The 24,181-nt window shown below is 36.6% G+C and overlaps 1 protein-coding gene across 3 annotated transcripts in view; it reads left to right on the forward strand.

Moving 5' to 3' along the window:
- The first annotated feature begins 400 nt into the window (after positions 1 to 400).
- The window catches only part of dock8 (dedicator of cytokinesis 8), a 65,906-nt gene continuing 42,125 nt past the window's right edge, over positions 401 to 24,181 (forward strand). The window contains exons 1-8 of one of the 3 annotated variants that reach the window (XM_066711207.1): positions 401 to 577; positions 12,776 to 12,881; positions 16,484 to 16,659; positions 17,913 to 17,984; positions 18,451 to 18,559; positions 19,415 to 19,627; positions 20,893 to 20,978; positions 21,918 to 21,984. In XM_066711207.1, coding sequence (XP_066567304.1) covers positions 525 to 577; positions 12,776 to 12,881; positions 16,484 to 16,659; positions 17,913 to 17,984; positions 18,451 to 18,559; positions 19,415 to 19,627; positions 20,893 to 20,978; positions 21,918 to 21,984 — 882 coding nt within the window. In that variant the 5' untranslated portion in view covers positions 401 to 524. Of the gene's footprint in view, positions 578 to 12,775; positions 12,882 to 13,958; positions 14,014 to 16,483; positions 16,660 to 17,912; positions 17,985 to 18,450; positions 18,560 to 19,414; positions 19,628 to 20,892; positions 20,979 to 21,917; positions 21,985 to 24,181 lie in introns of those variants that run through there. The other 2 variants (XM_066711206.1, XM_066711209.1) reach the window with 2 other exon arrangements.

Genomic DNA, 24,181 nt, shown 5'->3' on the forward strand with positions numbered 1-24,181 from the left:
ATTTACCATATATTTTCATATATTACTACCTTATGAAAAGCAATCAAAAGCAATGCAAAAGTTTAAACAACAGTGGCGCGACTTCTTTATCTACAGTCCAAATAAATGAGCACTTTTGAGAAAGCTGTTTATTGAACGATAAATAACATACACTATATATGTCAATGATTTGTATGAATGATATACATTGTGTAGCAATGGTTTAAACCCCTCGCAATATTGTATCGTGCCTTCATTGTAGCAATGCAACAATGCAACAATGAAGCCAAGAGACAATAGTGCGAGTGTTTGCTATCGATGCTCTGTGTTATTAAAGACCCTTTTCAGCAAATCCCCCAATGCAGTCCGCAGCAGTATAAAGCTTCTCTTGCAGGACATGTGTACAGTGCAAATGCGGAAGTTTCCACCCAGAGCAGCAGCAGCAGCAGGAGCAGCAGGAGCAGCAGGAGCCCCATGACATTCACTGCTGCGCCGAGAAAGTTGCCACCGAGCCGGACAGTGCTGTGCGACTGGAATAACCTCATATGGCCACGCTGCCAGCCGCGGACAGAAGAGCCTTTGCTCTGAAACTCAACAGGTGAGCCTTTTCAGACATGAACGGGTTTATCAAAGTTTTGATTTGGGTATTTGTTGTAGCTTTCTATGCAACACGTTTCTATTCTGTCAACATTCGCGAATGCAGGAATCCAGAGTTGCAGGCTGCTACACGTTTTCAGTGTTAATTCAAGGGGCGTGTAGCGTAACCAGTCTTCTCCGGCTATGATAATTCAAATTAGTATTATTATTATTGAAAATGGGAACAACGTTTTGGTCATTTTAATTTTGCCTATCATGGCATTTAATATCACGTCATAATAAATGCGTTTAACAATCCTGTAAATACAAATTTGGAATAGATTGAATTATTTAACAAATGTTTCTGTATTTACGTTATTAAAATGGTTTACTTGCACACGTTGTTGAACAAGCGACATACAGTGCTATTTTGCATAACCCGTCTATATCAATAGTCATTATGTGCTGGAAATTACAGAGTCAGGCTGTGGACAAGACTTGGACTGAGTCCTAACAACTTTCTTTCAAATTTCAAGTAAATTACTGCACAGGTCAGCCTCTGTATGTTTCAATAGAGATAATGTATCCCAAATCACAGACTCCAGAGTTCTGTCCTACTTTCAGGTTTAAATTATCTTTTAAAATGTTCAATGAAATATGATGCTGTAGGTTGTGTGGGTATATGGGCCAATTTCGTGCCACTTTTGATTCTTAACCCATAGGAAACCAGAATTACATTATATATATATATATCTAAAGTCATTGCTTTATTTGTTTAAAAGGTTCATCTTTGCTCTCAATTCTTATGTTCTAATTGCTTTATGAATTTGCTTTCATTCTACATAAACAAATACATGGCCCCTGTAGATCGCAATGATTGTGGATTAACATGAGTTGAAACTAATGTTTATTTGAACTAGTACTGAACAAAATTGCTGTTAGCTGCTGTTGCACAAATGGGTGAGTTCAGTTTGCATCATTTCCTATTTCTGACATTTGCTCATGTATCTACTTCTCTTTTTATCATTTCCCTTAATCAATTTATATTCTTTATTTTCAGCAGAGAAAGCATGTACTCGAGCAATACAGCATCCAGTGCTGTACAGTGCTAAAAATGAAATGAATGTGGTCACCGGTCTTCCACAATAACCAGGTGTGAAGGAAATGAATGAGACCATTGGAGGATACATGTTGTGACCAGGCTTTAAACAGAGGATGTTGTAAGCTACAAGCAAAACCCACAAATAGAAATATGCAATGGAGCAAACCAATTATTAAATGTAAAAAACACAAAAACAATAACAAAAAAGTTACAGAAAAAATGATTAAAAAAATGATTATAAGCTTAAGTAGAAATATATAAAGGAAGTGCTCCTACCGTGCACTCGGCTTTAGCATTGCCAATTGGCATTACATCCTGTCAGCTTAACAAATGTAGCCAAGCCAAGAAATTGCAGGATGTTCAAGAAAGCTGTAGCTTTGCTCATGCCGCGTGATACATCAGTATGTTAAAAATATGACTTTTAATGTAAAATTATGCACTAGTAAAACATTTGTAGTGTGGAGTCGTTGTAACAGAGAACATTGGTTGAATTTTATACCTTGTTTGTGAAGTGAATGTATTAGGCTCACAGTTTGCCAGAGAGAAAGACAAATGATGTTGATACATATTTACCCAGTACATCACAGCATTTATTGGGAACCCTTTTCCAGGAAATGTGCCTCCAGGCTGTTTTAACTTAAAATGGATGACAACATTTTTTCAAAACATAGTTTATAACCTCACTGACAACCTGATGCTGTCCGTTAGGTCAGATGAAAATCACTCAATTACATTTGCCACCTGGTTTACATAATTTAACGCTCTCATTTGGTTTCCCTGCTGGATTGACAATATAGTTTAAGTTTATATTGTAGTAACCAGCTACCGGGTATTTGTTTTACAGAGACTCCTGCACTTTGTCAAGTTTCTGTTCTCAGCAATATGGCTGGCTATGGTCAGATGTATCATAGGCTGAAGCATCTACATTGTGGTTCATTGATTTAGTTATCATGTCAAGCAGCTTTGTACACGTTGAGTAAAACAGGATATGGGCCTGAATGTGTTATTAGGAGTCGTTGCTACAGCCTGATTTTTTGTGTCTATTTGAAGTTCCCCATTTTTAAGTTTCAACTTATGTTTGGAAGGAGAGACAATTTAATCAGTTTCTGTGTCATTCAGCCAGGTCCATTATTAAAGAGGGGTACATTTACAGATTCCCTTGCATCTCTCTAATAATAATTATGTTTCATTTTCATGGAGTTGTTCCAGTCTTCTGAATCAGGGATGAAAAGCTGCTGAAAACAAAGTGGAGGGCCAAATTCAATCATTAATATCCATATATTAGACACAACCTGGGAATAAACCATGATGTTGAAATAGGTTGCATTGGTTTACTGTATATCTGGAAAGGGATTGTATAACATTGTGTTGAACTAATGTGATACCAGTAGTAGTAGTTGTGGTAGTATTATTTAATGTGTGAGCTTAGTATTGATTTTATGTTGAAAATGTTTTGAATGAGCAGTGCGTTTCTGCACAAAGTATACATAAAGCATGGTTGCATTTGTAGGTTATATTGATTATGTTTATTATGACTCAAAAATATCTTGACTGACATATTCATTGTCTAAGAAACTATGAAAAATCAAATTGCTTTCATAAGGCAAATCACATAATGACAGCGAGGCTTTTGCAGATCGATTGTCATTTCCTAGTGCAAAATTGATTTTATTTTTAGGGCAGGACCACACAGATGAAACCCTCCAAAATAAGAAGTTATACTTTTTTCAATAGGAACTTATTTTTAAGTAGTTCCTAGTAACATGCCAACAATACACTTCCTTTTATCATTGTTCTTTGGCTTCTGCAAGGCAGCGGTGTGCTTAGTGTGGGTGAGCTGTGCAGGCCTGGTGAAAGGGCTTTGCTATCCATTCTCAGAACAAAATCTTTATGACCGAGAGTCTGGGGGAAAGAAGTTTACTTTGAGGGTTGCAAAGGGTGGAAGCCCATGTGTGAAGTTAATGTCTGCATAATTGCCAAGTTGTGGTAGTTGTGACACCCCCTGTTTTTGGTCTGATTGTTTTATTTGAGAACTTCTTTGAACTATCAACACTGGGGCTGTAAATAGCTTTTGGAATAGTGGTCAGCTATGCCACTCCATAATACTATACAAATCAATGAATATTGCCACAAGCAGGATTTTAAGTGTGAAGCATATTACATCGGTATCAGTTTTGTGGTGGTGTTTGTCTTGTTTACTTTTGTTTTCTGAAACCGGATTTCTGATTCAGCAGTGTCTTATGATGTAGGTTATCTCATGATGCTAACTATCTTATGTCAGTATCTGCTGGCGCCACTGTTGTTTTAACTGACCACTGTAAAGTATTCACCTGCTGTTCAGGTGATATGAGCAGCTGCAGCTGGTAACCTCCCATTGACAGTTAGGGTAGAAGCTTAAAAAAATCACCAAACACAGTAAAGGAACAGAAAATGTGGTCATCTGAAGACATGCAACAAATAATGATTACAGATCATAGAACCACAACTGCACAGTCAGCTGTGGCTGTAGATATTGGAGAAGTGTTAGTGGAGATAAAAGCAGAGATCCAGCTGGTTTCGCAACGCAGATTGCACCGCCTGCATCTGTGTCTTAATCCTTACGTAATTTATATTGGCAGCACCGACTATGGAGATGGGATGGAAATAAATAATAACACAGTCAATCAATGATTTACTTACTGTATTTTCTTACGTGGAAAGGAGTCTGATGCTCTGGTTTTAGTATTTAGGTGGTTCACATTATTATTATTATTATTATTATTGTTGTTGTTGTTGTTGGTATGCATTTCTTAGCAGTTCAAGAAAAAGAAACACCATTGAAATAATTTGTTGTGATCCTTACCAAGTTATCTTATTGTAATTCCCTGTAAATTTTTGTCTTTAGATTGTCTGTCTCAAATGTAATTGAGAATAGTACATGAAAGTGAAACATCAGAAGGTTTAGAAGATGTAATTCTTAGTTACTGTTACTGTAAACTACACAACCACTAACACCTAAACAGGAAGGTCTTCTCTGCAGTTCATGTGTCTGCAGGCCATGCTCATAAGCACTGACTTACAAGATTAAACAATCAGCTTTGTCCTGAAATGTTGCAATAAGTAAACTTCACTCATTCAAAGCCAGCAGCAATAATTCGATTGAGCAACTTTTTTGATGTTTGTATTAAATTTCGTATTGAAATATTGGAGTGAATTAGACCTATATATTTTTTAATGAAAAAGGCTGGTGTGTTAATAAGTGTTTAATTGGCTTCCTTAATTAAGGACTAGATTCAATCAGAACTACCAGTTGCAAATTAAAAACACAGTGTTTGATGCTGGCTTTTGCATTAGGTGGAAATAAGAATCATCATTCAAAAAAATGCATTTTCATTTAATTAAACATGTAATTTTAATTTGCAGTTAGCGGGTGGACTAAGGATTGAATTTGGTCCTGGCCTGAATTCAAACATGTAATTTAAAAGGGATGTCAAGATCTAAGTAAAGATTCTTGGCTGACGGTGTTTCCAGGGTATGGTAGGTGGCAGTCAAACTATGAAGTAGAACTTGTTTAGGCTGTTACCTCTCCTGCTAGTTACCAGTAGACCGAAGAATCACCCTGCATTTTACATACTGCATCTGTCTGTGCAGGAGTATTTATGGCAGTGTATTCATTTAAAAATGTTCTTTTAAGAGAAAAAACAAGAATCAAAAACAAACAAACCCACAAACAAACAAACAAAAACACATGCCTCCTATTTGGATCAATAACTTATATATTAACTACATTGGCTTTGATTTAGCAAATCTAAAATAAGATCAGAAAAATATTTAACTTGGAATGTTCCCGATTCCAGAAGCTAATGCATTGCTTAGGTAGAATGAAGAAGGGGAAAGAAGGTTCCAAATACTATTTATTTTGGGCATTGTTTTTTAGGTAACGCTCAGATACTAAGGTTTCTGCAGCTGTGTTTCAGTCAGGTCTTCATAGAAAAACAAACTCTTGTGTGATCATAGAGTTTCAAAAAGATATGCATCACCTGTGGTCATTTATTTAAATAAAAGGACAGCTAATAACGGGAAATAACAAAGCAGAAAATATCCAATTTTATATGAGATGCTCTGATGATTTAGAAAATATCATGGATTGAATATTCAATATTCAGTATTTTCACAGGAAACCAGAAAAGCAGTACACAAATAACCTTATTGCTCTGCATTACATTGTTGGAAATTGTTTGGACAGAAATCTGTCTTAAACAAATTTTGCCTGGGGGAAACAGTGGCCCAGTCGGCCTCTTTGACTTAGGCCTAGTGAATCCCGACAAGGACTTCATTCTCATCACAAGATGTGCCTTTGCCTTCTACTTTTTGCTGAGTCACACAGTTTGCTTTCTTTTGAATCTTGGACTTTTTAAGGATTGTATATTTTAAGGCCGTGATATGAATATGCATCCTGAATATTTTTTTCTTTTCAGTGAATTGAATGAATGACATTCGTAAAGGGAATTTGTTTAGCTTCAGGCCATACAGGAAAGGTGTATCTTTGGGGCTGATGTTGTCGGGAGCTGAATGAACTTGCATGCCTCTTCAAGAGGAATTTTAAACATTCAGAAAACCTAGGCTGACACTAGCTGCCAAGGGAACTTCAAAAATATGGATCCCATTAGCATTCCCGTGTTCCTTGAAATAGTTGATTACAATGATGCTGCCTAATGATAATGTGAAGATAATGGCCCAGAATGGCATGTCTGATATGTGAGGTATACATATAGCTGAAAAAGTATTGTTCAGTTAGCTACAGTACAGAGATGGTGATTTAAAGAATGAACTGTAGACCTTAAAGACACACAGCTATTAACTTACATATGACATATAACTTACAACCTTCATAGTTGGTTAAGGTCAATAAATATCTTGGCAGATTTCTGTATTTTAAAGTATTTTTACCAGATTGCCGGTAATGTAGAAACTCTGTTGATTGGAATATTGTGTAAGTTATTCCTTTTTGAGTATTGTTTTTCATAGTTTTAAGGTTAATGGACCTTAATAGCTGACATTTATTAAACTGGCATTTGAAATATGTGTAGTATGTTAAGAGGTTTCATTCTCAAGTTTGTTGGTGGGAGTTCAAATATGTCTGAAATTACTTAAAAAGTCTTGTTAAATAAATTAGTAAATGGAACCCAGCCTTTATTGTTGTTCTTTTTTTTTCTATAAGGTGATAAGCTCAGAAAATAATTGAACTGGGAACTTTCTAGTTTCAAACCCCATTGCATTTTCCAGTCTTAGGTTGAGTCTATGGCTTGATATTTTCTGAAATAGGCAGTGGATATTGGCTATTCTTAGTTCCTTTCAGCACTGACCAGTTACACCTCCGGGTCAAGTGAAAGCTGATCAGTGATTCAGCAATCTCCACACTATTGTACCTGCTCCCCTTCAATGGAGCTAGGGATTTCAGTAGTATGGGCCATTTCATTGTGAAAAGTAAGTACATGTCACATTACATAGAGTAGTTACTCCTCCTACCACTTCTTCCGATAATAATAATCATTCTAATGATAGCCATGTGCATCACGATCATAACAATGATGACTGTGTGTCTTCAAAGCTTTCAGTTTGTGTAATTATCTGATATTCTAGATTAGTGAGCTCAGATGTTTTTTTCTAGGACTAGCATTTCCCTTCTGTGCTTTGCAAAGAGAATTGTTATTTATGAAATGTTGCCTTCAGCAAGGCCATCCAAAGCCTTTTAATATTTAACCGGTGATGTTGTTCAATCGTGCTGATAAATACTGCATGCAAATAAAAAAGGAAAATGAGAATAGTGTTGGATATAATGTGAAAACCAGTGCAATACATACTCTAGAAACTGAGAAATGTCTGTAGGTAGAAAAGATGGTGACTCCTTAATTTCTGCAGTATGCCCATCGTGGTCTTGTGTAAATCATAGAAAAGATATTTCCAGCCCAAAACCGCAGCACAAAAGCTTACTGGAGGGTCTTGGGTACAAAGACACAGGAAGGGCTATATTTACAACAGGAAATTTCAGTTGGTGAGGTAAGCTAAGCTCTCTTCTGCTGTTCGCCACAAACATTGTACTGAAGTCATTACTAAACCACCTGCAAATTCTCATTCTTGAAACAACTGGGCATCCTTTTAATACCCATGGTTTAATTGAAGAAGAAGTCTCAGTTTCATTGTTTACTGGCGAAGAGGACCTCTGCTGGCAATTTATAATGTCATCTAATAATTCCCCATGTCAGATCAACTCATGTACTTTTTCAGCAAAAATGCCACATGGCATTATGTCAACAGTGCATCTGAATGTCTTGGCATTTTTTGTCAGAACTTGTCCTACTTAAGGACTTGTCCTACTTATGCCTTTATTTTGCCATACTTATAGCTTTTCTTGGTTACACTTCACTGATTGAACTGTGCCTTTCTATAGGGGTGACTCTGGTTATCTTCAGCAGCTCAGATAACTCCTTAAATCCCCATAACCCCAGTCCAGTCAGCTGTGAAATGAGTATATTCTTTGTGGCCTGCCCTGCGATACACTGTTGGCAGGCTTATGGACACAGTGAGAGTTCGTGAACTAAACTGTTTTGTAATTCTGCCTCACCATTATTTGGTATTTTTTAGCTATTTTGCAAACTTTGGGCAGCAAAGCTGTTTACCTCCCGGTCAATGGCCTCTGTTTATTTCCATTCTTGGCCTCCCCTACAGTATTTAAACAGAGCCCCACGGGAGTATTGAGTCACTCTATATGCAAATGTACCTCATGTTCGAATAGAGCTGTAAGAATTTTGCAGGCAAGGGAAATATAATGAGGTTATATTGTGTATTGCATAATTGCAGTCTTCTTTCTTGGTGTTTTGTGCCTTGAGAAGTACACACAGCAGACGGGGCCAATATTGCTCAATAAGAGTTCAATACAACTATGGGCGTTTGTTGCTAATGTACACAATAATCAAGCACAGATCTCTCAAATGTCTGAGCGTAACCTCTGGTGGTTTTGGTTTACATCTTGCTTGGCAAAGACTGAAGTGAAGTTCGATTTCCCCGGCCTCTCCCCATTGTACAAAGATTCACTTCAACAAAACCCTCAACAATTCAGGAAAAAATGGGTAACTTGTGAAACCTCAATAGAAGGTCAGACTTTGAGGGACATGAAAGCTTAATTATCCTATCAGCCCTTTTGCAGGACCCTTCAGTACAGGGTTCAGTATCACAGCTGTGGTCGGCAAGAAAATGGTTGGGTTAAAGTGTGGCTGCCTCTCTTCTTGGGGTGTACAGGGAGTGCGCAAGTGCTGTCTGTTCAGTAATTGTCGAAAACTCTAAATATAAAGACACAAAGATCATTATACTTACACATTGCATTTTATGTTTACTCCTTTATTAAGAAACAAACAAAAAACATTAAATACTAAAGCTTAAACGGAAACACTTTCCTGTTGGGAAGAGATTGATTTGCTTGTGCTGTGTATGGAAGATAAAAGCGTATCCCTCTGTAAAGCAAGGGTTACAGTTGACTGCTGTTTTTGTATAGATTGTAGTGTGCTAGCTTGGAGGGTGTTGACTTTTGCATAGCTGCATTTTAACACACCTTCTAATTACCTGCTTTCCTATTTTAAGCAGTTCAAAGACCATTTATAGAGAAAGCATTTCAAAAACGTAGTGTGCAGAATAGGGGAGCTTTAGAAACTGCAGTATTGATTTAATATGAAAATAAAGGTTTTCAAATGCATGTATTTTTAATTCTGATGAATCTACACTTTACCCTACAAAACTGCGCTTTGACTTACTTTTACTTACTGGTGTATGCAAAGGAAAATTCATAGAGATGTAATTCATTGATAGTTTAACGTCTTAATGTATTGTGAGTAAACGAGAGCAGCTTGTCAAAACTGCAGCACTTCAGCTTTTCATATGGCTGATAAGTTGCATTCTTATTTAGTAGATATTACTTAACAACTAAAGAAATATGTTTAATTTATTCTAAGAAAATAGTTTGCTAAGGGACTCTTTACTATTTGCTTGCTATCTACACATTAGGAGTGTATCTGGTTTTGACATTTTATAATGGGAAAGCCTGTATTAATGTCTGTATATGTACTCGCTCTCTGTATGTTTATTCAAAACACTGTTCCTGGTGCCTGCAATATTTGCATGTAGATTTCCCTTATTTAAAGATCTGTCATAAGAGGTATAGTTTAAAAAAGCCATAGTTGTACTTTAGGTTTGTAAAGGAATACAATGAATGAGCTGTGAGGTTGAATTCAATGTCAGACTGATGCAGAAGAGACTAAAGGATAATATTTTAAAGCATAATAGTTTAAAGGATAGGGAAAGCATTGCTCTTATCTGTAAGTCCCTATGTCCCTATAGTCATATCCCCCGTACACACAGTGGCTGAAGAATGGCTGAAGTGCACTGTGCTACATAGTGCATTCTTCTAGTGAGGCTGTTCTGAATTAGTCATTAACTAGCCTGTACCCACTTGGTTTGTTTAAGACATCTATTGTACCTGCCCATACAAAAACTTCAGTGTTGTTTAACACCAAGTAGGGCCGTGGTCTTCAATAGTTAGTGATTCTGGGGTACTTTCCAGCTGAGGTGAATGTATCATAAGCTGAACCAATTTAGCCCCATTCTTATGTGTAATGTGATGATGTAACCAGACAATAAAGCCTGCTAGATTGTGACCCTTGAACATTGCAGGAAGGGTTCAATTTACACTGTGAAGTAGTTGTTTTGCCATTCTGTTGTTTAAAGAACAACTCGTAGCCTTGCAAAAATGATAACTTCTACATCTCCACACACTGCTGTAACTAATTCAGACCTATAAAATGGGTAGGTTTCATGTCCTTGAATAAGGGTGTGTCCTGGAGGTTGGTTTTTCTGACATATTTGTCAGCAGACTGAGAAATGCCACCTACAGGTGCTTCCGTCACAATGCGATCTGGACAAACATTCAGTTTCACAGCTGCTGGTGATGTCAGAGACAGAGAGCAGCCCTGATGTGCACCTCACAGCCATCAGCTGACATTTTGATTGATTGGGCAGTAAATGTTCAATGAATAAATGTGTCAGCGTGAGGGCAATGAAAACGAGGATCACAGGTATAATCGTTAAATAATTGTATCAGCATCACTGGGGATTTGTGATGCTGTAATTTTGAAAAGCGCACTCATTCATCTTTAAAGACTTTATTATGGTTTCAATGTGTTTTTACAGTACTCAGTGTTGTGATTTCCACTCTTATGTTTAGTGATCTCATTTGAATTTCCATTAAATACACATTTACATCTATGAAAAGTATGTCAAATATTGTCTTTTAAAAGGTATTATCAAATTCCACATTGAAAAATGCTATAGGTTTCTGAAGGACAAGTTTATTGACATTGTTTGAAAACGTTTACTCCAAATGGTCTTAAACTATTTATTTTCACAAAAGGAAAACATACATTGAAGTTATCTCCATGACATTTACTACTGCTGATTCAGGTCAGGGGCTAGATTGTAAAATGTGTCCTTGTTTTGTTCATTGCTTTTAAAATAGCCTACTATTAATTTATCTTTTGAAGGCATTATGCAGTAAAATGCTTCCTGCTTTCTTCCCAAAGCAAGATTTTGTGGTCCAGCTTATGTTTGGCAGTTTTATGAATAGTAAGGAAATCCATGAATCACCTACTGTATAAAGACAATGAAAATATTACACAATCACTATCATTTGTAACCTTAAATGGCATGTCTATAATTGTCACATAGTGGTTCAGGAAGCAGGGGGATACAGGGCATGTCATCCTTTACCAGTGTTGTTGGGCAGGACTTGCCAAACACCAGCGAAGTCTGTATTCTCTCTGGCTGTGTACTTTTGAATTTTGACGTCCAGCTGAAGTAAATTCATGTTTAGCAGTGTAGCGCACAAGAGGCGATTGCTGGTTAATGATTATGAATTCAGGCTGAATAATCCCGAGCTTGAGTACCACTTGGACACTGACCCATTTGGCAACATTTTCACATAAAGGCCTGCACACAATGCAGGTCTGTTGAGCTGAGTTTCTATGGGCTGGTGTGCTTGTGTCTTTTTGGATATCAGCTGCATTATATTTTCATGTGAATTTCGTCAGCTCCCTTGTGAAGTGGAGCTCCAAAGGAAGGATGTTTGTCCGCTCTAAACAGAGCAATTGAAATGAAAAGAATGAAGAAAGCTGTTAAGAGAAACTGGGTCTGAGGGAGGTCTGTTCAGCTCTTTTTTTTTTTTTTTGGCCTTGCTGTCCTGGTAACATTTCTGTGCATTCTAATTATACTGTCTGAACGATTTTCTGCTTCATTTGAAGCAAAAACAGAAAGCTGCTTCTGTTTTGTAGTTGGCAAAACCAGTTGCCTTTGCCAGGCAAGTTCTGTATACTCATACACTTGTTGTTTTTCAGGACACTGTTGCCCCAGCATAGCTAAGGCAATGCCCAGCATTGAAAATGAATAAATATCACTGGTGTGAAAGATAATGATGTCAAGGAAAAGCATTCATTAAGTTGTGTTCTACATTATTTGTTCAAACAAGAAAGAAACTTGACATGCAGGCTGTCTGTATTTCTTTTATTTTCTTTTTTCCCCAGTTCATAGACAATTTCATAGATTGTTGAACGTCACAGGAACATATCACTTTTTCTTCTAGTTCTCTTCTGCATTCTTATCCACCCTAAATCACATTGTTACTTACAATATGTCTTATTACAGGCATCCAGTATGAACTTTTCACTTTCATTGTGTTACAGTGTTGTTTGACAGCTTCCAAGCAGTATGTTTCCCAATTTATGAACAAATGGCTTATTGTTTTATGAATGCTGCATTCTTGTCATGTCTTGGGAAATGCTCCTTTCATTATCATAAATTAACAATACTCCTAGCCCTGGGATCTAAGGCATAAGGAGTTTATAGCCTTGATTAAGATAATGGGTTATGGAAATGTGCAGAACAGCTGTAACTCTTGACACCTTCATTCTCATATGATCCTAGCAATAACATGGTTTACTTTTATTTTATTTTTGGAGGGGGGGATCAATCCACTTGCTAGCTTAACAACATTCACAGATTTTTGCATCTTAACCAAATGCTTTTTAATTTTTGTAGGCACTCATCTGCAGAAGTAAGGAAGCACTTTTATGGAGGTTATGGCACCGGAGCATTGCATCAGCGTCAGAACTCAAATTCATCATCCTCCCCCTTGGTGCAAATGGTGAGTATCATGCTGTAATGTAAACCCTGGTTGTTAATCTTCTACTTGAGCTGTTTCTATTATATAAATATATATTGTATTATCTTCATAATCCTCAGTAAAAAAGTTATCTGCTGTTAATCCCGAATCTGTTGTTGATTTACAATGAAAATGGGTCAGCTTTTCTAGGTGAAGTATGGATTTTCGCTTACCTTAGAGCTTATACAAAAAAAATATAGCAACAAGGATTTTGAACAGTACAGCATTCCATAATACTTTAATCCTGTTTATTTTTCCCATCGTCTATTGCACAGCAAGCCCCATTGTTGCTTCTGTAGTCTCCAGCAAGCCCTTGTCCAATGGTAGCTTGTAGATACTCAATTGAGATTCATTGCCAATGCCAAATTAGTATCTATACTCGTGCAATAGTGACACCTTCTGACCACAACGGTGACTGTGTGAAAGATTAGTTAATTGAATCTTTGTAACAGGTGATTGGTTGTTAAACATTGACGTAAGATACACATGTATGTAGTCAGGGATGAGTGATACATCAACTAGGAAAATACGTCAGAAAGGAAAAAAATATCATAATATAAATAAACACAAGCAGAAATGGATCAATTCAAAGAATACTCTGAATCTGCGACAACATCTTACACTGTCATTATTACACATTTTCAATTATTACGGTTTTACCCTTTACTGTCTTTCTAATATCCTCCCTGGTAGCTATCAGTGATATATTGTTTACTTTCATAGCAGTCTCCTATCAGGCCTTGCAATGCCCCAGAAAACATACGTCCCTGTCCTACAATTTAAATAGAAATGCTTGTCCTCTTTTTTAATTACTACAGATTATATTCTCTGTTATGTTTTTTGTTTCTGTGCTTCACATGGGTACGATTTTGTCAGTTGGTGCATATTAGTGCTCCGATGTGATGGCACTCAAAAAATGGAGCAACTCCATTGAGGTCACATCCTGATGTAGAGCATCTGACTTTAGTGTCTCTGTGTTTGGCGTGTCTTGTGGTTTCCACATGAAGAGGAAGGGTTTAAAAAAAAAAAACCTCCTGTAGACATCAACTGTAGGTTTCATTTCCGGAAGACGCCATTTTATCGCTTCTCTCTTAGATTTAGAGAAATCAGCCGGGTAAGTCTATTTGATATATCAGATAAACAAACAAGTGGAGAAAAATCGAAATTGTAATTGGTCTCTTCAATCTTTATTATGAAGTTATATTAATCCGCTCAAATATTGTAAAGTGCATGTTTTATTAATGTATTATTTCTGTATTTTCATTGCATTAGCTGTTAAGGGTTGGATTGATTTAGCTAATTATTAAATAGGCATTAATAGTTAAAATTGCTATTGTAAATTGCACTGGTGATAGTATTTCCTGCATAATTTGGTTGACCAATATACAATAATGCAGCATGCAAATTTACAGATGCATGTTGCTATTACAAGTTTAGTGGAAGTCACACCCCTGTTGTGAGTAGACATCTTGGTGTTAATATTGTTTAAGTTCAGTCCAGTTCATACTTCTTGCCTTTGCCTTAATTTGTTTATTATCTGAGAAACTGTGAGAAAGTGTAGCTGAAAAGATTCTGAATGCAATTATTTAGTTATGGTCCATGTTGTGATAGGGTTTGCCAAGTTTGACTAAATAATGTATTTCAAGTGGATCTAAAAAATAACTGAACTCAAGTATTCTTGCTCAAGTGTTTTGGTTGTTGTTTAGGGTTAGCATTTGTGTCTGCTAGACTGCAGCCCTGACATTATCATTCCACTGAGCTTTTCAGTTACAAAGGAAATACTGATTTATTGCATTGCTGACCATACTGTTCTGAGGGGACTGAATTTCATTGAGGAGGATACAGTGTATGTGCAACTCTCATAGATCTCATTTAAAAATGCTGAAAGGGGTAGTTTGTGTCATCTGCTTTTTCCTGTTATTTACGTTTTTATGGGTTTCATTTCCAGCTGGTTGTGTTAATGCTGAGTTTGTGCTGGAGTGTTTGTTTTGGTATACTTGACACTGTAACTGTATTGTTGTGCTAGAAGAATGCACACTAAACTGTCCAGAAACAACATGAAATACTCACATGGAACTCAAATACTAGAATCTAGTAGAGTCATTGTTAATTAAACGGCAGGACATAGGAGAAGGTATTCACAATGAAAAAGAAAATGTATGTCAGAAATTAGGAAATTTGACCAAGCTAGGGTTTAATTAGGGATACAGATGAATGTAGCAATGTAATGTTTAGTAATTTAGCTAATGTTTGCATTTCAGTTAAATTAAGTGAGGAGTTTAGGTTTACATTTTGATATGCCTAAACCTTAGCTTGTTATAGCCTAACATTGTGAAGCCACCCTATTGATGTAATTGTATTCTATCTGGTCTTTGAGTCCTGCACTGCACAGTTACTTTAATTCTTGTTTGAAATAATTGAAATTTGGATGTTTGAGGTAGGTAGGTAATCTTTTGATGTAATGCAATAAGGCACACCTGCTTAACTGAAAATATTGATTGCACAGGTATCTTTGTTTTAAAGTTTACTGTATTATTTATGAATATATATTGTACAGGTTGTGTTTTTCTGATGTGTGATTTTTCAAAACTGTTCATGCCTGATGGCACGACATGGTGCCCTGGTTGGAAAACAATGGTGTGGGACAACCTTGATTGTCAGTTGTGATAACACTGGAAGATATTAAACCAGCACACCCAGTGAAAGGTTCTTGTATGGAACAGAAAGGATCTGGGATTAATTTCTGCTTTGGCTCTGCACAGTGGTAGGTTTTTCCAGTCACAGTCATGGAGAACATATTCGGCAGCTAAATGAAGGCACAGTACATACCCCAGGAATGTGATTCGTTTTGGTCCCTGAGGCTATACAATTGATAGGGGAGTAATGCAAACTGAATTCTGTTTTCTGCATGTTGGATTATGTCTAGACAGATCACCACTGAACTTGTCTGTCCATTTCACCACTTTCAGTTTATTTCAACTATTTCTTAGGTTTACGAATGTGTGTGAAATGTCTTTGTCTTGCTGTATATTGCCTGTATCTTGAAATGCCTAATTCCTGTTGTGCCTTATAGATGCAGTCTACTTACATAACATTGTGAAGGGGGGATGTCCTTTGCTACGTAGTTATGTTTTAATTTGTAATGTTTGTTATTTGAGCCATTTCTCTGCAACTTTAATCTATCATATTCTGCCTCACCATATATGTTATATAATATATTATATAAATATTATATCACCAGAAAGCCTTAAAATGCATAAGGCAATAAAGCAAAGAGTGTTTGTGGTCAGAAGGAAGGACAGCTTTGGTTGACCAAAAGTTTATTTTGTTTGCCCAGTGTAGAACATAAATACATTCAAGATCAACAGCAGGCCTACTGAAGCCTTCAAACAAACCCCAGGTGATTCTTGAAAGTCCCTGGTCTATCATACTCAATACCATGGGTTTGGAGCTCTGTTAAGCACAATGTAGAGGTCTTTCCACACTAAGCAGTCTTTGCACTGGCAGGTTAAAGCGGTTTGGTGTGGATTTTTGCTTTGGACCACATTAAATGTTTTATTTTTCTGCCTTTTGGGGCCTTCAAGCCTCAGTTTTATGAAGCAGTTGAGCCACTGGATTTGGAGGAATTCCTGATGACTCAGCTGAACAGTGGCGATTCAGAGCTGATGCAGGAGCTGGGGGATTTCCCTGAAGATGACCTGGCAGTGGAGTTTGTGCCCCGAGAGTGCAGGACGGTGTATCACTCCGTCCCTGAGGAAGGGTAAGTTCCTCTCCATGGAAACTCAGCAGAGAAAAATGAGCATGTGTCTCTTGACAGCCCAGCTGATCACTTGTTTATATCTCATGCTTTATCTCATGAGTTATCAGCACATAAATGGAGAATGTTCTGTTGAATGGGTTGATTCTGAATGATATTACTGAGAGATTAATCATAATGGTACACCAGTTTGTCTGAGGATGCAATCACATTTCCCTTTAGGTTCCTTTAAGGGACAGGGCAGTCCATTAAGGGTTCATTGTAACAGGCAGATGGCTAGTATCACTGTTTTATGTTTGGGAAATTATACAGAGGTGTGGAAGTTCTTCAAGTATTTTTAAACTATGAAATCATTGTTTAAAGGGAAGAAAGTAGAAAAAAAACCCAATCAAGAATGAGCACATTTTCAGACCCTATACACAAAGCTCTGTCTCAGGCGTTATTTAAATCATGTTCTTTCAGGGTTTTCATTTTAGATTTTAAAATGAATAAACATTTGTCAATGCCATCAGTGATATAGAAAATGTTTTGTTCATTATTAACACATTCTTGTAATATAACCATACGTTTTTGCCTAGAAGATAGAACTTTGTATTGCGCTTATATTTTGTAAGTCGCCCTGGATAAGGATGTCTGCTAATAAATAAATAATAATAATAATAATAACTAGTGAATGTCTTCAGTGAACATCAATCATTAGTAAACAAGTTTCATGTTTTAAAGCTGAAACAAGCTGTCAAAATGTATGAGTTAAGTGATGGAGACTTGGTTAAATCCTTTAATTTAAAGCGAGGAATGTTCAAAAAAAGCACAGAAAAGGAAATCAAATACCTTGGACTGTTCCTTCAGTTCCAAGTTGTTGGAGGTTTTGGTTGGTGTTGCTTCTCTGTAGAATTGAAGTGTTCCCTGTGGTGTTCGTAACCATTTTCAGACTCATTGCTCTGCTACTTCTGCTAGAAAGGTGCCACAAAGCTGTCCACAATCCTACAATTATATTGGGCAAAATTGAATAATAAGTTTAAATGGTGGTACTAATTTTCAATCTTCCACAAGGTTACTCAAGCAAGTTGTATTGATGGCTATTGTTCAGCTGCAGAAGTTTTATTTTTTTTCCTTCAGATTTTAGTTAGAGTTGTGTTACTTATTTTCACTCATTGCAGTTTAAAGAGGTTTGATAAGTGAAAAGGAGAAGCTTGGTGTATGTGGTGAGATAGTGAGTGTGTCTCACTCCTGTTCATCTGGTCTGTGTGCTGCAGGGAGGACCTGGACCCTCACATCAGGGACTGTGTTCAGACCTATACTGAGCCATGGCTGGTTGTCAGCAGAAGGTAAATATGGTAACACTTTCACCTTCACTTCTTTCTTTCTTTCTTTCTTTCTTTCTTTCTTTCTTTCTTTCTTTCTTTCTTTCTTTCTTTCTTTCTTTCTACTTCAATTCACTAGAGTGATTTTATAGCCCAGGTGATTGCTACTGCAGTACATTTTGCTGAAGAAGAGTAAATTGCTGGTTCATTTAAAGTAATATATGCTACATTTATATAACCTCTTCAGTTATACCTGTGTCCAGTGATGCCTTAAAAAAACTAAAAAACTAAATAAACATTCTGCGTTGGAACATAGATTTTGTCCATATAATAATATTTTCGATGTAAATATAGTACCTTGAGCTTGGTTCTGTACTATTAAAAATAGAGCAGTTCTCTGAAAGTAAGGGGGTGTTTAAACATTGACATTTTTATTTATTCTCTTCTGTTGAGCATTTGCAATACTATAAAAATGTCTTCATCTTCACAGGTTCCAGGGGGATGGTTTGACTATATATTCTGAGAGGACTGGCTTGCACAAACTGCTACAGAAACAAACCTTTGAATCTGATGTCCTCCCTGATAACCAAGAATACTCGGTAGGCAGCGCTGCAGTACCACTGTGCAGCATCTCTATACACGTCCTGCAACTCTATATATTAATAAGTCCACTTTCTACTGAGTACTGTTTATTTTAATATGCCTGCTGTCCAGGCAATAAGCACAGCAGGCATGCTCAGATTGATGATGGCCAAGGTATGGTACAAAGTTGAGCTTTTCAGGCTTTTGTTTGTTATGTGAGACATTGAAACTTCCTGCTTCTTGGCCTCTGACAGTCAGTGCTCTGTCTCCATTGAAGACAGGGTTAGATCGATGCTTATTAAGTGGCAGGAAGCTACTGAAGTTGTATTTCACAAACAAATCAGGGAGTATGCTGCTATACCCATACTGCCCTAAAGCTGTCATTAACCTGACGAGCTCTTAATGAGACGATCAATTGGGATCTGTCTGCCACCCTGGTCCCAATTAAAATATAAATAAACATCTGTCATAAGACTACATCTGGCATGAATATTGTATATTTATTTATATTGTATGTACTGTATTCATTGTATGTTGAAAGGCAGTGGAGCTGTGGAACAGTGTTTGATACAGAGTAGCACATCACAGGATGATCCCTGTCGTTAAACATGGAAGGAAGTGCATACAAGAAAGTGTCTTAAATGTGAAACCATGTGCTGGATTAAATCAAAACATGTACTTGATTGTGTAAAAATATGAATAATAGGGGAAGCTTTGAAAAGGTTCCTTATGTGACATTGTGTAAAAACTAAACATCAACTATGAAATACTTAAATAATTAATCGAAAACTAAGGCATTGTAAAGATTCATATTAAAAAAACTAAAAGATGTGTGGAGGCCTTTGTGACACCCTGCCCTGTCCTGCCTGCAGGTGAAGTCCCCTTCGCTGTCTGTCCTGTGCGATGACTCTGGCCGGACAACACTCACGGCCACAGACTTTAACCTGCGAGGCCTGCAGCCTGACAGCCGTGTTGAGAACCTCCTGAAGTTCAGTAACCCTGATGACCTGGACAGACACAACCACGAGGCCCGCCAAGCCAGTCGCTACCCAGAGCTCTTTGCCCTGTACCCCCCCACTGACGAGGTGAGCGTTGGACCGCATGGCACCAGGGTGGTACAGAGTCACTCCGGATAGATCTTAAAATACAAAACCAGGCTTTCTAACAGTTCTAAAAAGTTCTGGCCCATTTCCATTTGGGTGTAACTGGTCAATGAATGTGATGTAACTGCTTGCTTAGTGAATTGTTTTTCATAGCGAATGTTAACCTCTTCATCGTGCCTAACTTCTAACTGAAAAATGAACAGTTCACAATTATAGATGTGTAGATCTGTCTTGTTCATTTTATAAAGAGAAGCCAAAAATAAACCAATTAAATTTTACACAAAAGATTTATACCTTATTTTTTCATTGCCTTAGAATTTGAATTCACGGTTTCCAGGTGGATAATGGTTCTTGCAGGAACCAGCAATTTCCCTTCTTTACATTAGGACGTTGCAGCTTAGACTTAAAGGCCTGTGATAAACTACTCATTATCAGCCTTTCAGATGTTCAGGCACATCAACTTATTTCCAAAGAAAATGTATTAGTTCTGCTTCTAATTGAGATCATTTATGTTACAGTATCTCCTATATATAAAATTATCATTGTGCAGTAAATTTAAGTTTCCCTGAGGCACAATTTTAATGCAGCAAAATGATTACATCATTCTTGAACATTTTTTTTTGTAAAAGATGATATACAATTTGTTCACACGCTTCCTTGTTTTTTGACATAAATATTTAATTTGTTACATCAAAGAGTTTTGATTAGTTACTTCTCTGCTGGTTTTACCCTTTTGCACAAGATTAAACAACGCACACATGAAGAGTCCCTCAACTAATTGGTTAAATGTCTCTAAAATTGACAGTAAGCACCTACATCTTTAAGACAGCAGTACTAAACTCTGAGTCATCACTGGCTGTATTTCTTGGGAACCATGGAATATTTTCTTGAAAACCTGCAGACTTACAATAACCACAGACATTTTATACAGCTGGAACAACAAGAGCTCCACCATGGCCACCTAATGAGGTTCACCATGATTTTTTCATACCTGCACCTCTGTTTTTTGTTTAACCACTTTAGGTAGTACATTTTGTCTAGTAGGGTTAACTTTTGAATGAGATTACTGCTAAATTTCAATTTTGTGACCTTGTAATTTTTAAAGGTCCAAAATAAAAAAAACTGGTAGGGCTAGTTACAGATAAGATAATAATCATCACAAGATAATTGTTCAGAGTGATGGCAGATCTCATCTCATAAAATGAGAGAATATGTGTAGTAATCTTTCCCATCTGCTTTGGTAACAGGAGGATGCTGTGGAAATACGGCCAATTCCCGACTGCCCGAAGGAACATATGGGCCACAGGATTCTTGTTAAATGCCAGGCCATTAAGTAATGCTGCACTTTCCTCATTCCTTGTGTTTGTATAAATTCTAAAATGCTGCACAGAAGGCATACTGTTTTATGGAATTCAGAAGTTTTTAATGTGTAATTATTTGTTTAGAGGAGTGGAATTGAAAATCACTAAAAGTAAAAAGTAATATGACACAGGTCAAAGACAAAAATCATGTAAATACTGGAATTGAATTATATTATTTTCTTACTCTCTATCGAAAACTGTACTGTGTCTTTTTAAATGTTTCACTGCTGATAGTGACTTGCTTCACTAACCTGTTTTAGACTATTTGCATTCCTTGGCTTGTAGCCAACTTACTGATGTGTGTCTCTCACTCCCATGAGAAGAGACCAATTGCAACTTCCCAATTCATTGCCTCAGAAGCACTATATAACTGTCCATTGGTCAATTTTGTTTTTAAAATCAAATAAAGAACATCTGTTTTATTTCTATTCTCTATTTATTTGTTTGGCCACGTTTACTGTACTCAGTACGTGCCACACAACACTTTAAAACTTCCACACATCGGCTGTGTAAATTAAACCGATCATATTTGTTTGACAACTGGCAAACTTAAAATATAAATTGAACTCCCCATTCTGTTTTCTAAGTAGTAACAGTGCTGACAGGAATTGAACAGCTGTTTTCTTCAGTTAAAGCGAGACTTATTGTTTTAAGTACACGCATTAAATGTGTATTTTACATAATATTAACAGTATGTATTTTAGATTGCCCTGAAAACTATTTTGTTTGGGAATTATGTCTGTGATAAAAATACAGTGATATAGAAGTGTTATTCCTCCTATTAGTAATTCTAGTCTATGAATGTAGCTCTGTGCTCTTAAAATTAAAAGACCAGTGAAACTTTATATTTTAACACTCTTCATAACAATATTACTTTGTATTCAAAAGTGTTGTTTTATTCTTTTCTTCAGGTTTGAGATTGAGATTGAACCATTGTTTGCCACTTTAGCTTTGTATGATTTAAAAGAAAAGAAAAAGGTGAGTAACTGTTCTTTAATGGTCAATGTTAGATAATGGGTGCATAGTTTAAAATCTTTTGTGTTAGTGCTCCTAAATTCCTCTAAAATGTGTATGGGCTGAGACGATTTGTCAGTTGATAATGAGGCTATACAGTCATAGCCGTCATTTAAGACTATGGACTAGACAAAATCAAAACTTTGACCTACCCGCTAAACATGAATGACAAACCTGTACCCGGTCATGTTTTGATTTATAAGTAGTGGAAAGTGGCTTCTTTCAATAAATTAAAACGCAAATGGATTCAGGTTTGTACTTTGTGAGTCATGGGGAGGTCAAAGTTTTGATTTGGTCTAGTCTTATGTCATTAATTAATTGATTTAGTATAATAGATGTTCACATGCCAATACTTTTTGCTGTACCTGCATAGATATATACTGCAGTCTCTATTACAACTCACTGTCATTGATCAATAAGAATAGTAATACATAATTTATTACAGGGAATTAATTTGTTAATAACATTGTTTCAGTTAGCAGAAATCTTTGATTTGTCCCCCTAGACTCCCCTGTGGGTTCCACTTCCCCAATATTAGTTTTGACTGTATTTCCAGGTCATATGGGTACCATATTACTATTTTCTCCCCCATTATTTTTACATAAGAAACAAAGCTAAGACACAATATTAAGAGTTTTAATACATTTGTCTGTGACTCTATACATGTCTGCATTTTTGTTTTGGGGTGATCTATAGAGTGTATCTGCAGAGCCACTGGTGTGGTTTTGTAGTGACGTTTTCAATGTGATAATTATTGAATTATTGGTGAGTTATGACAAAACTCTATGGGACATTGCACAGCTTATAAACCACTTAATTGTGGAAGTAGGGATGACTGTGGTGATGTAAAGAATTAGCTTGTAAGTCAAACAATTTTGGAACTGTGTGCAAAATGAGAATTCTTATTTGTCAGCACAAAATATTCTAGATTAACTTTATCCACCATGATGAGATGGCTTTAATGATAGCAGCTGTTTGGAATAAAAGCAATAAGCTGCATTTACCCGAACTGTAGAATCAGCATTTAGCTTGATTTATTTCACATAATTAATCCGAAGAACAGTTCATCTCCCCACAAAGTATTTTGCCTCCAAAGTTATGTACTACACAGACTTCTGCATTTTTATAGTAATACTCAATAGAATATGTCTTCCAGAATCTCTCCAAAATCAAAAGTGAAAAGTGTGTGGTCACAACTTTTTCTGATTTATGTTTTGTGAATCTAAAGATAATCTGATTTGTATTTTTCATTCAATCTTTTACAGGACAATTCTGGTCCTGTTCAGATTATGTTCCTTTTAACAGAAAAGAAAGCTAATGAATTTATAACTAGGAAGAAATGGCTTAACACAGAATGAGCAGTTAATTTAATATTCTTCAACTTGCTTGGCTTAAGGAGCATTTTTTTCTTTTACAGGAAATTCCTTGTAATAAAGTAAATGATGCTGGCAATAGACAGTGTTTGTTTTTTCTTTAGATATTTTTAGTAACATGTTCTGCATTAAGACAAGTCCTTAAATCAGAATCATACTTGTGATGGATTTAGGAGATAATTAACTATAACATTAATTATCCCATGTTTTAGAAATGTGAAGGCCAGCAAATGCCAATGATCAAAATGTTGGCTTTTATCAAATATGTGAACCACAGAAATATCATTCGACAAAGGAGCAATGCCCTGTTTTACATTCTTTACATTGTGATGATTAGGAAAGCACTGTATTTCATAGTTAACATGCCATAGGAATGTGAGTTTTATCAGGCAATTGACAAACACATTTTAATGGAAGGAGCCTGTGGTTTCTCAGCAATAAAACCAATAAAGCTTCAGTAACCAACAGGGCTATGCGCTGATCTGCATTTATACTGTAGGTCTGATTTGCTTAATGGAAATTTGAACTGCAGTTATCAGACTGTGTAAGAACTCAGTGTGGGTCAATTATGGATTAAGATTCTCGCGTGGAGTCACCTGACATGCAAATGGGGTTGCAAGAGAATGGCTGAAATGTAATATAAAATAAATTACCAGACCTCGCCAGCATTCCCCTCCCCCTGACCGCACTTCATTTGTGCATCCGCCTTCCCAGACCACACTTTGCCAGCGCTAAACCCCTTGTTTTCTTGATTGAAAATGGGGTTGTCAATTGGAAGAGTTTGAGAA

Source organism: Amia ocellicauda, chromosome 8 (assembly GCF_036373705.1).
Source record: "Amia ocellicauda isolate fAmiCal2 chromosome 8, fAmiCal2.hap1, whole genome shotgun sequence".
In the NCBI taxonomy this organism is placed as follows: Eukaryota; Metazoa; Chordata; class Actinopteri; order Amiiformes; family Amiidae; genus Amia; species Amia ocellicauda.